The sequence below is a fragment of the Platalea leucorodia genome (assembly GCF_965183815.1).
Source record: "Platalea leucorodia genome assembly, chromosome: 3".
In the NCBI taxonomy this organism is placed as follows: domain Eukaryota; kingdom Metazoa; phylum Chordata; class Aves; order Pelecaniformes; family Threskiornithidae; genus Platalea; species Platalea leucorodia.
The window spans coordinates 27,172,517-27,186,290 of NC_138825.1; the positions used below are offsets into that span (position 1 = coordinate 27,172,517).

Below are 13,774 nucleotides of genomic sequence, written 5' to 3' on the forward strand. Positions count from 1 at the left end.
TAAAAATGTCGCCTACTTATGCAGCAGAGCTGTGCTATAGTGTAGTAAAAACTCCTGTCAAGCTTCCTCAGTGAGAAAAATAAGCTCTTGACTGCTTTTCATTCCCATTGCACAGGCAACACAACTTTTAGACGAGGATCTGCCTCCTCTGTGGCGCAGGCACCTTCACAACAGAATTGTTAAGAACATCTCTGACTTTGGTGCTAGAGACACAAAAGCCAGAATGAACACAGCTTGAATTTCCAATCTCAAGCTGATACGCAGGGCTGGCATTTGGAAAAAAAGTGTCTTTTTTCCTATAAGCTGAGAAAATTTGATCTAGCAGGCTCCAAGTGGCAGTAATTGTGGAACCCCACAATGCTGTTTTAACATCACTTTTCAGGAAATAAACAACTTAGAAAGTTGTCATGAAAGTCTCAATGATTGCAAAGCTAAATACAGCTGGTGTTCCAGTTCCTGCTGTTAGATGGTTACTTTCTGTATTTGGGAACTGTTCTCTCAATGAGCATTTGAAAAAAGTGAAAGAGTCGGGACTAGTTCAAATCTGAAGACAGATGAAAGGAGCTGACAGAAGGAAGAAATGGGATTCAATGGTGAGAAAGAAGTAGCAGCTACAAGACTCCTAGAAATTTCTGAATAAGGGAAAAGAAAAAGATTGCATCATTCTTCAGAGAACTTTTCTCAATAGTTCCAAGTCTTAGCTGAAATTACGGCTCTTACTTATCAGTTACATACATGCCACCACATCCATAAATTAATTTATGTATAAATTTCCCAATAAGCATTGTGACACAGTAAGTATAAAACAGCAATTCAAGTATTTTATACGAGGCTATGTTACTGGGAGTCATTGTGAGGCTTTTCCTGTGTATGGCAAAAAAACAGGGGAATGAGAAGGCAAAACTGTGAGCGTACTCTGCCCTCCTAAGGTTCTTCGCTGGGCTATTTTGCATGGCAAGAGCCAGCAGGTGCAATGGCAGGGAAGAGAAACAGTCATGGTCAGTGTGGGTCACTACACTTCTTCCTCTGCAAGATATGGCCAAAATTATATCTCTCTCCTCAACACTGAGGATGAGCACGGCCTGCAGTTGAAAAGGAAGCTAATGGTCCTCAAAAATTACTCCTGCTGGTTATGCATGACAAAAAGATCTGGCATAACCACAGCCACACTCCCACCTTCCAGTGATGCTTCTGGAAGCAACAACACTGCTCCCTCTGGCAGCCCTCAGCCCCAGTCCCTGCTGGTTAATCTACAACTCACAGGGGAAGTGAGGAGCACTATTCCTGTCTTGTTAGTAATTCCCAAAGAACAGTTTCAAGAAAATGTGGTTCCAAGGGTATTCCTACGTGGCCTTTTGACCTGTCTGTCATTGTACTTTGTGCATGTAAGGACCCAAAAGAGAAAGGCATTTTAGACGTGTTACAAGATTTTCTTTTTAAAAAAAGTTCTCCTATGAATTTTAAAACCATTCCCACCCTCTTACTTCTTTGCTGAGCTCTCCTATAGGAATTACAAGCTGAATTACACATTGACAAGCAGTCATGATGTCATGGCAATTTTAAGCTTTTTGAGACATGAACCAGTTTTATTTTTTATGTTCATGCTATGTTTAAGACATAAAGGGTCCACACATTCAAACTACTTCAGTCTCTGAAAGACTATGCTAAAACAGCACACACTGATCTGCTACACCAGCAGAACACGCATGTTTGGCGCTATCATTCATTCCAGCTTCCACACTAAGCACATTGCTACCGGCAAGGTTACATCTGTAAGAGGGACTCGGCCAACCCACTACACCAACTGCTCATCGTACCATCCTACACTTTACTGGTATCATTACAATGATAAGAAAAAGGTTGTATGAACCTTGCCCAAGTCATTGAATATTTGGGGGCATTTTGCCTGTGATCAGCAAAGCTCATTAAGTAGCAAACTTGTTGTCTTTTTATAAAAGAGCTGTAAGATTGCCAAGAAGGCAGCACGATGTAGGAACAACTCCCTGTTTTCTGTGTGCAGTGTAGTTTACTTAGTTTTGTAAGTCACATACACCATAACGCACAACAGTGAACTCTGTACATGCAGTCACAGTGTAGACTCTCCTGCATTTTTGTACTTGTTCATGCCATATATAAAATAAAGACTTTAACACAATACATGAGATGTAGGTTCTTTGTGACCGATTCTGACCCTGCAATCATACTGATCCCAGCAGATGTGTCTGCACATATTCTGGGACTTTCTAGATAGAAGGCTCCTTCTGCATTGCTGTGATTGCAGGATCAGGTCCTAAGACCGTAAAGACAAATGGCAAACTACCGAAATTCAACAGCAACAGTTGAATTTAAACATAGCAATGCTCCAACAGTTTTCACATAGAACGAAGGCTGAAACCAGCATGATTCAACAGAAAATGGCAGAACATGCTTTATTGTTTCAACTCTAAAGACACCCCCCAAAAAAAAAAACCCAAAAAAACCCAACATGTGAATATTAGCTTTTATACAACTCTCATCCTTTGGTAGGTGAAGGGCTGGGGGAGAGGGGGGAATCACTGCCTCCTTATTACTGCAGACCAAAATTCATTTTTCTTGGTATTTTGCCAGTTCACTTCCCAATGAACTGCACGCACCAAGCAAGGTCACATAAATGACTGTAAAAACAAGTTTCCTTTTCGCGTGAAGAGGAATGAATCATTTGGAAAAAATGTGACATCTTCAGTACTATTCCTGCCACTATGCAGTATTTCTCTAAATTATGCAATCTATCCATATAGCATTCAGAAATGTATTTTTGGAAAAAATGACCTTAAGTAAGTTTCTGCATAACAGCAGCAAGTGGGATTTCTCAGTGAAAGTGAAAATCTGGAAGAACAGCAACGCTGGAAGACCATATGCCAGCTACTCTACAGCAGAAGCTTCCAAACCAAAACAAGGGCCATCTGAAAACACAAACGACGACAACTCTGAACAGTCAATCATTGAAGTAACCCTCCTTTTTCTTTCAGCTGCAAAGAAATTTGAACGAAGGCTTTGCAAGAGATGCACAGAATGGACAGCAAAGTATCACAGGGTCACAGGGCCACCTCATTTGACAGGTCTTGTGGCCTCTTTTGAGGTCCTTCACTACATTATTTCATTCCTCCCGCACCTTTAAGCTCCTTCATAGCTAGCTATTTACAGATATTGCTGCTACCAATCTCAGAAGTTACTGAAGTGCAATATGGCTCCTAATACATGTTATCTGGCAACACCCCAGAGTTAAAAAGTCCAACAAAACCCTGTTTAATAACAAGTTCTAAGTACTTTGCTCTGACTCTTTTTGTTAGCTTCCTTCAGGCCTTGAAACGTGTTAAATCTGTTAACTAAGCTAACTAGCAATATTCATATAGTTTCTGCAGGGAGAGATGCTGTTGTATGAACTGCTGATCATCCTGAGACATTTTTCCTACACTCATTATTGCAGCAAATGAGGCATATGATCAGCAACATATCTAATGGGTAGGCATGATCTTACATGAGCCAGACTAGAGCATACAACGACTGATACACAAATCCCTCATCTTTTTTTGTTATTGACATCTCACACAGCAGTAGAGCTACACAGTAACTCACTCGTGGTTTTTAAATGATTTAGTTGTTGAACACAGAAAGGCATCTCAACCACTAACATACCAGTGATTTTTTGTAGAAAAAGGACCTAATTTCACTGTCTTCAAAATCAAGGGCAAAACTCCTAAAGGTAACAGAAGTCCACGATGATGCCTTGAAGGATCCTGATACGCTTTCAATTCTCAATTCATTCAGTACGTGACTTACATAAAATGAAACAAATATAAATTCTGAGAATAATCTTCAATACTGTGACACAGTATAATTAGCAAACAGCATCATTTTAATGTATTGTCATAAGATAATGGTCTACTGTTTCTGCCAAAGCAAGCCAAAAATTCCACATTTATGCATGTTATGCCAAGCACGTTACACCAAACTCCTTGGTTCACTCAAACCTCTGAATCTTGTATGCCATTATCATGGAATTCCTACTTACAAATCAATGTCTAAGATGTCCCATGAAACACAATCTGAGATAGTGCTGCACAGCTGTGAAGACGTCCAAAGTCTTTCTGCCTCCATAAAGTAGGTCAGGTAATCACCTAGCAGTGATGAGAAAATCTTTTCCCTCTAAATTAACCAAATAACTGAATTCTGATCAGCATAAAACCTGATTTTGCTTCAAAGAAAGCCAAAAGGGAAAACTGGAGGCAAAATAACGGCTTCACCATTTTCAATTAGAGAACAAATATCAGACATTGAAAAATCAGCTTTAGTTTTGCATAGTACAATTGGTATTAAATGCTCTCAGAAATTTATCTAATGAAATATTCATATACAACACTACGCATTTCATCCTAAATGCTAGAAGAAAAGAGCAAGTATGAAACAGCAAATCATTTCAGACTTCTCCATGAGATTATTTGTTGGTAGTTTAAATTTGCACTCTGACGTCCACTAAGTTGCACCTCAGCCACAACACTATGGGCTTTTTCCCCCCCATCAGATCATCAAACTTCAAAAAGAAACTATTATAAAATGTTACTGAAACTGCATTTTTTGTACATTACCATGGTCCTTAACTTACTGAAGAAATGTATAAATCCAAACAAAAATCCTGCTGTGCCGTACATGGATTTTCCTTCCATGTAAACAGCTGTATCTGCTGATGAATGGCCTGGAGAAAACAGGGCTTGGAATGGGTCTGGAGGCCATTCAGAGGTTCCTCCTACACCACGATGAAATCAATATTTTCTACATTGCTTGACAGATTTTTGCCTACCTGGATACTGTCCTCTAAAGATGGCAACCCAACAGCTGGCCTAGGTAATGTGTTTCAATACTTTCCATGCCTTACAGTTTGAAAGTTTCTCCGACCTCAAGTAAAGCTTCCTTGCTACATTTTACGGTCTTTTCTTTCTCCTGACCTCACTGGCAATACAGAATAGCTTGTTAACATTCTCTTTGCAGAAACTTCTATGTACCTATTTCTTTCCTTAATACTTTCTTCCCAAAACAAAACAATGCCATTTATTTCAGGGTCACGGCTCCTAGGCTTCCAATCATGTTGTTGTGTTTCCCTCTCCCTAATTGTCAGATGATTATTATTTTTTTAAACTGCAGTAACCAAAACTGGACATTTACTAACCTTAACCTTCAGAACATCATGTAGGAGAAGAGGTTATTTTATGCAGTTTACACTGCTGTCAATGCATCTCAGCATAAGGTCTATTTTTGTTGTACGTGGTATGATGCTGTGGATGCACAAAGTTTGCAATCTGGTAGAACAGTCAGATACCCTTCATTGCAGGACTTCTGCCCAGCCAGCAGTACTGTATTCCTGCGGTAAATCATTTCTAACCGAGGGTGAAATTCACTCTTATCTGGATGTCTACTAAAGGACACCTTCTCAAAGGTTGGACGTCCAATGTAATCTAAACTAGCCTGTACAAAATGCCTCAAGTCAGTGACGAGTGACAATGCATCTCATCCTATGCTAAGATAGATGTATGTGGGATGAACTGCCCTCAAGAGAGGCACTCCTCACAATTTACCAAGGTAAACTGGATAGTTGAAGTACTGGTTTATAGTTAAGTTAAATGATGGCTGTCCAATTTTCAGACAGCTATTCAAAGTAAAATACACCTGACATGCACTGTGCGCTTTCCTCATTGATCTGGGATCTGTTCCTCGCAAACCAGAGAAAGAGCAGGAAGCATTTTATACTTTTAACATGCAATATACTTGTGTCCCCTCCCAGCTTAATGCCTTTGGCCATGCTTGCTAAGATAATTCAGTCTCTTAAACAAAAGCACAGCACAGCGCTGGTCCCAGGAGAGAGCCCTTTCAAAGAAAACCCTCCTCATTGGAGCCTCTCATTTTGAAGTGAAGTATTAATTGATTACTCTGAATACATCATTAAAACCCGTTTGTTACGTAGAAGACATTTCTTCTACTTTCTTATTAGAATGACATGTCTCATATGAGAAAAGCCTTACCAAAAAAAGTCAAAGTAAATGCTTGTTGTAGGAACTTTTTTCTTTGTAAATAACTTATGGGGGCCAAGTTACGTTTTAGAAACAAGCACTAGGGCTGGTCCGAACAGTTTGAGAACAAATTTAAGAACAAATACTCGTACATGTAAGACACACACCCCCCTGCTCTCATAATTTTGACAATAGTGATTTTAATGATGCACAGAAATTATTTTTAAAGCCAGATAAATTTCATTTATTTTTCACAAGATGAAAGCAAATGCCAAAAAGTACTGCTACCTGACATGCTCAAATATAAACTCTTCCTTGCCAGTGGTATGGGAGCTGTGGAAAGCACTGCCAAGGCACTGCAAAACAATTTAAATAGCAGTCAAGCAAGAATTCTAGGAAAAGAGAAGGGATAACTATGGCATGGCAAGGAGCGCTGCAGCATCCTTACCACATGCGAGAAACAGCCTCATCTAAATCCTGTTCCTAGAAAGCAATCCACAAAGCTTTCATAACAAAGGTAGCTCACTTGCATGGTCCTCCTTGCACTGCCTATGCTGTCCTGGGGTTTAACTGCTTTCATACCCATGTCCTCTCCTTCCTACTCTCAGACAATGGTACAGATCTTTGATAATACTCAGTCTTTGCAAAAGAACACAGTAGATCCTCTTCAGTAACCCAAAGAGCAAAACTAGAAGTGCATTTGGTTCAGCTTCAGTAAAACTTCCTTTTAAGAGTTATCCATTTCAAATTTGCATCACTCATATATATCTTAATGGGAAGCTGCTCTCTAAGCACTGTTTTTAGATATTATACAACAGAACTCATAATTTCTGACTACAAAGTACTATACGCTGGGCATTTAGGGGTTTAAAACACTGATATTCTGAGGTTCATTTACTTGCCAGACCTGAAAATGCCATGCACAACACCTAAAGCTGCACCTAAACCTGGAGATCTGATTTCTGCTCTGAGATGCACTTTATTGCTTGAGTTTAGCATATATGTTCTTGACTAATTTTGTTAGTGATCTACAAATACCAATTATATTTACAAACTGTGAAATGCACATCTATTCTCCTATTTTCTTCCTACCTGTATACATACAAGTCTTTGTAGACATAATTCTGTGGGATCTGAACAAAGGAAAGGAACTGACTATTCTTTGCAGCTGATGTGAAGGTGGACAACTTTGTTTCCACAGCTCTCTATTCCTTACCTCAGAGGGATTTTATGTCACACTAATGTTGCAGAGCGCTCTGCAACCTCAGTCAACCAATCTCAAGTCCTGCTGCCCAGGTTGCTGAGAATGTAGAGATGTCCTCCAAATGCAAACGTGTATTCTCTAGATTTGTTTTTTGAGTGGTGCAAAACCCTGCTTAGGTTTTCTAATCTAAGATGAATTTCAAACAGGTCAAAAAGGATTTAAGTAGAGCAAGAATATTATTTTTAATATTTTAACCTGATATTCATCAACTATCTTCTCTCTTCTTGACCCAAAGCTAACAATTATTAACTCAAAGTAACTAGATACATATCTAGCAGATCTCAGTAATGTACTGGACATAATAACATTGCTTTGCCTACCAAGTGCAAGGACACAGATTTGGATATTATGTAGAGAAGAGGTTTGGGCATCCCTTGCCAGATTTCTTGACTACTCTTCACAAGACACTGATGGGAGGTCAACATCTGTTCTCATCAAAGCTCTTCAACATCATAGAGCACAAGAGAAAATCTTCATGCATGGGATGCATCTTCATGCAAATTGCTTGCATCACATCAGAAAGAAAGTGTAAAAATAAAACCCCCAAACAAACACCCTCCTGCCCCACAGAACACTCACCCACTACCACCCCCCTTACTTCTTCAAACAAGTCAAGCATATTCTCATTTAATTTTTTATGAAGGCAATGACAAAAACTTGCGTTGAAGACAAGCAGCTAGATCATGTCATCTGTCCTTGGGCTGACAAAGGAATGACCAAAGAGTATATATTGTAGTATTTAGTTTGGTCTGACTATATTGATGAATTGGATTCACCAGAACAGTGCAGACTATTCACAAATTTATTTATCTTTGTCTTTTAGTATTGCACTCTCCAAATACGTGTGTAGATTTTTGTTACATCTCCTACAGACCAGCACTTCAATTTACTTTAAATTGAAGACCATAATTCTGAATAGTCCTTCTGTATTTGACTGGCCTTCAATGCTCAGCATTTGTTCCATAGTACGAAAACCACACAGGGGCAGGAGTGTTGATGCAATAAAATCTTAGCAGATATTTCAGTTTCTGCACGTGAGTTGTCAGAACCATAATGCAGTAACAGAATATGCTCACAGTCATCTGTATGATCCAAGGATACAGGCATATATTACTAGCAGAGTATGAGCTGCACTAAGCAAAAGCTTTTATGTTCTAAAAACAAAGTTAATTTGATTAACACATCATGGAAACAAAGTTGCAAATGACTAAACTAATTCGCTATTCCTATCCTAGACACCTGGTACCTAATACTGAAGTAATTATATGTACTCAACTTAAATGCAGAGCAATAGACCAAAGAACTATTAAAAAAACCCACAAAACCAAACCTAGAAAAACAATCAATAATTGATCTGGTTTAATTAAATACTGTTCTACTTGCTAAAACATTGTCCTTCATCAGATGCAAACCCCAGCATTCTGACAACTGCTATCCCTTCCGAGGAGGAAGGCATACTTTCTCCATTTATAATATACAAATTGCATTAAGAAAAGAATTTGCATGAAGCTATAAACCCAAAATGGACAATTTCACTAGTGCTTTTTTTTAACAGATAAGAAGCGATGTCTAACTTCACTTCCAAACTTACTCTCTCAGGTATTTTTTTCTACTGAAACTATTAGCCAACTAACTGGGAGGAAACAATTTAAGAAAAAAATGAAGCCTTTTTAAGAAAACAGAAAACAAATCTTTCATGTTTTAAGAGCCAAAACTGAACATGAGCAAGTATTTCACCCCATCTTCCCTGCCTCGTATTAACAAAAAGCTTCACTATATTTTATGCTAAAAATGTACCTTTCTTAGGGCAGTTTGAATGTTTTTTTTTGCTTGAGCTCAGAAGAGAAATCATTCAGTTTACGTACATAACTTACTCTTTAATAGTTTCATTATTTTGGGATGCTTAAGTAGGACCTTGGAACTCCAGAGCTGACCTCTGAACCATTGCAAGGAACAAGAGAAGAAAAGACTGCACAAAGGAGTAATAGACAGTGGTGGTCTTTGTAGGAGAGCACTTCTAGGCACAGAAGTCTATTAGCAATTCCCTCATGAGGAAGAAATATTCCTCTACAAGACCTTTATTTGACAATAAGAACCTAAGAAGAAAACTGATCCTCCTTACATTGAGCTCTGGCAAAAAAATTAAAGCTGGATTTGTCTCCTGAGTCAGCTCACAGCACGAAGTTGCATACTGCTTATTCAGCAACACCACATGCTGATACTGTCACCCAAGTTCCCCTGTCCTCAAACCTTGTCCTCAATAGTCAGAAGGTCCCTACCCTGACAAAAGATCCACTAAAAAAAAAAAAAAACACCTTAATTGCTCAATTACGCTGTATTATGCAGATCTCATTCACTAACATTCCACAGAATCTATGGCGTTGGTTTTAGTACCCCTATTCTTACTGATGTACATGAAATGCAGAGGAAAAAAAAAAAATCCAACCTGGCTAACTCGTCACACGTTTATTATTCAATCTTCAGTGATTTCACTGACAGAGAAGCCTGATAACACTCTTGATGGGAGAAATGCAAGGTTTCTTTGTAGTCATATAGCCTGCATAGTTATTTAGATTTTGTCAGATAGATTTTTGATGGTTTTGAACAGGAACAGAAAAAAAAGTTTCTCCCAGTTAGTGCACTAAGAGAAGAACCTGGCTCAGCCCACCGAAGGTAGTATTTGGAAAGTTCTGTTATCTAGAAAGCACATAAAAATAAACTTGCCTTCCATAAAGATCCTGTTCCAGTAGATTTTTCCAACGTGATTTCCTCCAAGAAATATTAGATTTGATAAAATCAACATTGAAGTGCTAACAGATGCTAGGACAGCGTGAAGTCGACGACGAATTCTTGGCGAGAAGAAACGCTCCTGAGGGGCAAAACAAAAGGTGCAGATGAAGTTAACAACCCCTACAATTTTTCAAGCAACGTTAGAAAAAGACATTGCAGTTACAACAAACAACTTTTATACAGAAGTTCAAATCCTTATGGAACAGATGCCAAAGCTTTTAAAATATCTAGCAGAACTCCCACCAATGCCATTTAAGTTTGGGTAAGACTTCACAATAAAAAGCAGTGTGGAATGACAGCTGAGGTTAGAAGGGACCTCTGGAGGTTACCCAGAAAGGTCATCAAAGCATGGTCAGCTAGAGCAGGCTGCTCAAGACTGTGTCCAGTCGGGTTTTGAATATCCCCAATGATGGAGACTGCACAACCTTGCTGGGCAACCTGTGCCAGTGTTTCACTACCCTCACAGTAAAAAAGATTTTCCTACGTTTAAATGGAATTTCTTGTATTTCAGTTTGTGCCCGTTGCCTTTTGTCCTGTCACTAAATACCACTGAGAAGAGTCTGGCTTTGTCTTCTTCCCCCCTACAATTAAGTATTTATACACACCGATAAGATCCCCCTGAGCCTTCTCTTCTCTGGTCTGAACAGTCCCACCTCTCTCATCCTCTCCTCTTATGGGAGATGCTCCAGTCCCTTCACCATCTTTGTGGCCCTTTGCTGGACTCACTCCAGCATGGCCAGGTCTGTCTTGTAGTGGGGAGCCCAAAACTGGACACAGTTCTAGACATTGTGTCTTAACTCTTTTCTTATGGGGTGGATAATACTATCCAATAGGTTCCAATATGGAGTAAAGCACTTCAGTACAAAACAAACAGCATCAAACAACTTCAGAAGTTATTAATGCTTTGGTTGATTAATAAGATTTCACTGAAAGACTCTAGAGTCAGATCAGAACTGGTTATCAGAATGAGTCTTAAATATAAAAAAAGACTGAAATACACATGCAATCCCAAACTTTTTTTCAGTGCAAATATTACTGCTCATGTTCGAGAAATGTAAATACATGTTGTAAAGTTTCTGGTACTGTTGTTCAAATGATACAAATAAAGTAGGTCTCTCTCCGCCATATACTAGTTTACATTCTTCTGCATCTATATTTTGCACTATCATCTGAGGTGTGAGAGCAGCACGGAGACTGCAAGACGATGGTGAAAGAAGGATGAGAAAGTTTTAGCTTCCTCCAATATTCAGTTGTTGGAACAAATTTTAAAGAGCATTATAGCACGTCACAAGGAAATACTGTCTCACTACTGCATAAGGAAAAATATCTTGTTCATCGTGGCCCCAGGCTGAAAGTATCTCTACATAGTGCCTGAATCTGCAAAAGACTGAATGCTTCATGTGAAGTGATGAACATTTGCTAGGGCATGGAAACTAAGGAAAATATCAGGAGCTGCTCAGCCTTCACGTCATAAACGTTGATACTGCAGAAAACAAAGTCTTGTGACTGCAGCATTAAAAAAACAAGAGCAGCAATTAATCTTTAATAGCTGCAGCCAGACCAGCATTCATGCTCAGATACCTGAAACAACATAAACACATGCTCAAAATAGACTTAAAAATACATTCCTAGACAATTAAATTGCTAGTTTTGTAAGCATCAAAACAAATGTTTCAACCGCTAGATTATAAAGTGACAACTCTTCAAATAAATGACAGTTACAAGCATAAAAATACAATTTTAACATATTACTGCAAAGCAGATCTCTGGTAAGTTGAACGCTAGCCCCAGTCAGAACTATATCTAGTGTATGAGTCAGTCTGCGTCAGCACAAAAATGGGGATAGATAAGCTTCAAGGAAAAGTACTCTGTATCGGGCTGTATGCGCAATACAGCAATAGCCAATCTTCCATACAACACTATGAAAAACATTCATGTATGAAAACAGACTGAGATTTTCTCTGAAAATTCTGGATGAAAACTAGGGCATCAAAGGAGAAGGGTAGAGATTATAAGATAACTATACAAATATTCACAGACACCGACAGTTACTTAGTGAAACAACTTTTTTCCTTTCCAGTACTTTGCATCTCCAAAGCTACCCAAGGACTTTCAAAACATTCTCCTTCAGGTCACACACAGGTAGAGGATATCTTAAGTTTACCTCCTCCTGAAATGCACAGTATGAATGCATGGTCCCATATATGAAAAATGTATGCCTTTTCAGAATGCATAAGCGTATGCACACAGAGAAAATGTTAGAAATCTTGCTATTAAATCCATGTTAACAACCCAGTTTAAATAAGGAGCAGTTATGATCGTGCTAGCTTGAACTTTTGTGTTGAGAGTCACCAAACTTACCCTCTTCTTACACCATACTAACTAATTCTGACTGAGCTGTAGCTTATCAATAGAGCATAGTCTATCATCAGATCTACCTTTCACTCTCCCTTTGTCTATCAAACTTATTTGTCAACTCGATAGAGAAACAGTTTTAATTAGGAACGGGAAAAAAAAGAATCTTCTGGTAAAGCTGTAGAAAGACTTAGAGATGGACAACCCAGCAGACAGCTGGTGTTAGACTGCATTTTCCACCAAGGCACTCATTAGACCTGGAAAGTTTGTGAGGTCTGTCTGTTTTACAACCCAACGCAGTACAACTAAGACAAACAACATGAACAGCTCTAAAAGCTCTGCCACTTTTTTAAAAAAATTGAATATAGTTACTAAAAAAATAAATAAAACTGTCACATATAATACATCACCCTCTACAAAAGTGTTATATGTTAAACAATACAAGTTAACTGTAGTACAGACCATAAAAGCCTTTGGTCATTTATAAGGTATAAGGTAGCAGTTTAAGACAGAAACAGTTTAGACAAACACTAAACCCTTTCTGGGTTTTGCTGTAGCTAATTTCCATTAACTTTGCTAGGCATTGATCCAAAAAGCAGTACATATTTTCTTGAGAGTCTTTGATGTCAATGAAGCTTTTACTCAGCTGCAAAGAAGGCAGAAAATGTTCTATAAACATCTCATATCATCTAGAAAAAGCTAACTATGAAAGTACCTGAACAGCTATTGTGCTCGAATTAATACACTGGAAGCATTAATTTACCCGTGAAAAAGAATGAGGCTGGTCTAGGTAATCCATAATAATATTTGTGATTTAAGTATCTACCAGTATATGGATTTTTGTGAATATATAGCAAGTTGTTTTCATCAAAGCAGACAAAATTAAAAAACCTCCACGCCCACAACTCTTTGTTATGCTATTTAATGCTTTTAACAATATGTTGCATTGCAACAATACAAGTAGCTACTATGGATTTGTGGTGTTTCTCTGCATTTTACTGCCATGTCTTTCCCTCTCCTCTTTTCCTGTTGGAAATACGTCCAGAAGACAGAGCAGCGAAAGAGCACCCAGTGTTAAAATGACAATGAAGCCATGGCTGCCTGGCTGAAACCCTTATATTTGCATCCTTCCTCAATGCTCCATCTTATTTGTAATCTCACATCAATACTTCATCATACTTTCCTCGTAGTAATCACCCCTACCTCCCCACACACTGTGAAATAAATGCACTGCAGCATTTAAACTACACAAAAAAAGAGACATATTGTCAAGATGCTCAGTCCAAAGGCATATGGCATGACATAGGAGGTGACTTAAAAAGGT

At 38.6% G+C, this 13,774-nt stretch overlaps 1 protein-coding gene across 1 annotated transcript in view; it reads right to left on the minus strand.

Annotated features, from left to right (window-relative positions):
- Positions 1–13,774, minus strand: part of HHAT (hedgehog acyltransferase) — a 161,468-nt gene that overhangs the window by 56,616 nt on the left and 91,078 nt on the right. The window contains exon 11 of the mRNA XM_082306270.1: positions 10,030–10,174. Coding sequence (XP_082162396.1) covers positions 10,030–10,174 — 145 coding nt within the window. The remainder of the gene's footprint in view (positions 1–10,029; positions 10,175–13,774) is intronic.